This window comes from Penaeus chinensis, chromosome 30 (assembly GCF_019202785.1).
Source record: "Penaeus chinensis breed Huanghai No. 1 chromosome 30, ASM1920278v2, whole genome shotgun sequence".
In the NCBI taxonomy this organism is placed as follows: domain Eukaryota; kingdom Metazoa; phylum Arthropoda; class Malacostraca; order Decapoda; family Penaeidae; genus Penaeus; species Penaeus chinensis.
The window spans coordinates 800305-802804 of NC_061848.1; the positions used below are offsets into that span (position 1 = coordinate 800305).

The 2500-nt window shown below is 29.3% G+C and overlaps 1 protein-coding gene across 2 annotated transcripts in view; it reads left to right on the forward strand.

Annotated features, from left to right (window-relative positions):
• The window catches only part of LOC125041528 (protein strawberry notch-like), a 41471-nt gene that overhangs the window by 4900 nt on the left and 34071 nt on the right, over positions 1-2500 (forward strand). For both annotated transcript variants that reach the window (XM_047636548.1, XM_047636549.1), the window contains exons 3-4: positions 870-994; positions 1355-1417. In XM_047636548.1, the coding sequence (XP_047492504.1) occupies positions 870-994; positions 1355-1417 (188 nt within the window). The remainder of the gene's footprint in view (positions 1-869; positions 995-1354; positions 1418-2500) is intronic.

A 2500-nucleotide genomic window follows, 5' to 3' on the forward strand; every position in this document is an offset into this window, starting at 1 on the left:
AGTGTGAAAGGATATTTTTGCATGAACTCAATAATTTATTGTACATTTGTGAAAATATAATGACGTGATTATAAACTCAACAATGACCTCAGGGATTGTGAATGTCTGATTTTCTTTTTGTTGACTTGGTGTATCCCTTTAATTTGCTGATATTTACTTTGTAGATAACCATGAGAAGTGCTTTTGTGTGGCAGAATTAGTTTAATGTTATTGGTGTGTTACTGTTTATTTATTCACTTTTAGACATTTCCATTGTGATGGTTTATTTTGCTTTGTGTCTTTAGGTTTCAGATATCTGGTAATTTAGCTTCTGTGTTGGGTATAATTGTTTCTGAGATAATGTGTGTTTTCACTTTTTGTTCAAAAGGAGAGGGGTAATTATTATTTTTTTTTTTGAAATTTAGAGCTTGATGAAATAATAATCCTCAATAAATTCAGATTGCAAAGATGTGATGGAGGGAGTCATTCTCTGCAGGTCAACCTCGGTGCTCAGAGCAGGAGTATCATTTGCAAGGATCACAGAGTACATTTTATGTCATTGACCTAATAGCAAGATGTTGTTATACTTGAATCAGAGGGTATCAGCTCCACAGCTTTTTGTTTTTTGCCACACGTGCACTTTTTTGTGAGTGAATTATAAAGCACCAAGTAAGGTAACGTGTTTACTTTGGTCATATTAGTTTCAACTGCTTGTGCATTTTGAAGAAGAGCATTAGGAAAGATTTTTAAAAATCTGCTGCTCTTTACATTTACACTTCTGTATCAATTATTCAACAAGTATAGTAGTTGTAATGAATGACTTACCATTGGGACCAAGAGCATTGGAGAACATAATGTGATTTTTTCCTTGTTTCCTTTGGCCCATGCAGCAAGCATGGGCATGATGGGGGGTCTAGGCATGATGGGCGGCAACCCACTGCAGTCTCTCCTGGCCCTGCGGGCACCAGGCCTTGACATGGGCAACCCCGTTATTGCACAGCTCATGATGCAACAGGTATGTTTGTTTTGTATTTCATATATTTGATTATGTTAAGATAACAACAAAAGGAAAAATCTGGTAAAACAGTTAAGATTGTTTTCTTGTGACCACATGAACATATGAAGTCAGTCACATAACAGTTTTGAAGCTACTAGGGTGTGTTGCAAAATGGAAGATTTGCCTGGCTGTAAGTCTGCCTGAAAAGTTATCTGTTTAGAAACAATTAAGGATTCTTAGATCTTACGTGATATAGAGCTTTGGAGAATTATAGTAAAGTTTCACAGATTCTAGTCACATATCCAGAGTGAGATTTCCCCCTGTTGTTTCTGAGGTAATGAAGAGTTGTTCCTAAACCCATACCTCCTCCTCCTGCAGGCCATGAGCATGTCACAGACAGGAGCGCCCCAAGTGCAGAAGCTGATGGGGATGTACCCAGGGGTGAGTGTTCCGTCCCTGCATGTGCTGTTGCTCTCTAGAGACATCCTTGTAGGCAGCTTCCAATATATGTAGTGCTGTGGCTTACTTTGGCTTATTTCTCTCTCATATATATATATGTATATATATATATTTATACATATATATTATATATATTTGTATGTATATGTTTGTATATTTAATGTATATGTGTATATATATATTATATATATGTTTATGTATATATATTATATATGTATATGTTTATATATATATTATATATGTATATGTTTATGTATATATATTATATATGTATATGTTTATGTATATATATTATATATCTATATGTTTATGTGTATATATATTATATATATGTTTATGTATATGTATATGTATATATATGATATGTATGTATATGTATATGTATATGTGTATGCATATGCATATATATATTTGTATATATATTTGTATTTATATGTATATATATGTATATGTATGCATATATATGTACATATATATGTTTATATATATATATATATATATATATATATATATATATATATATATATATGCATATATATATTTGTATATATATTTGTATTTATATGTATATATATGTATATGTATGTATATGTATGTATATATATGTACTATATATGTTATATATATGTGTATATATATATATATATATATATATATATATATATATATATATATATATGCATATATATTTGTATATATATTTGTATTTATATGTATATATATATATGTATATATATGTATATGTATGTATATGTATGCATATATATGTACATATATATGTTCATATATATATATATATATATATATATATATATATATATATATATATATAATATATATATAGGTAATGTTGAAAAGGGAGTATTTTAAGTTTTTATTTTTAGTAATTTTGTATGGCCTTGTTCTCATGGGACCCCCAAAATCCTTAATTTTGTTGGATTGTACAGATGTGGTTTTCACCATTTATAATCTGTAATTAGAAAGAGATGACAAACTGGGAGCTCATAATTAAAAGGATGGATTTACTGAGCAAAGTATATACACTGTCCTGAGTAGTGAAGAAAT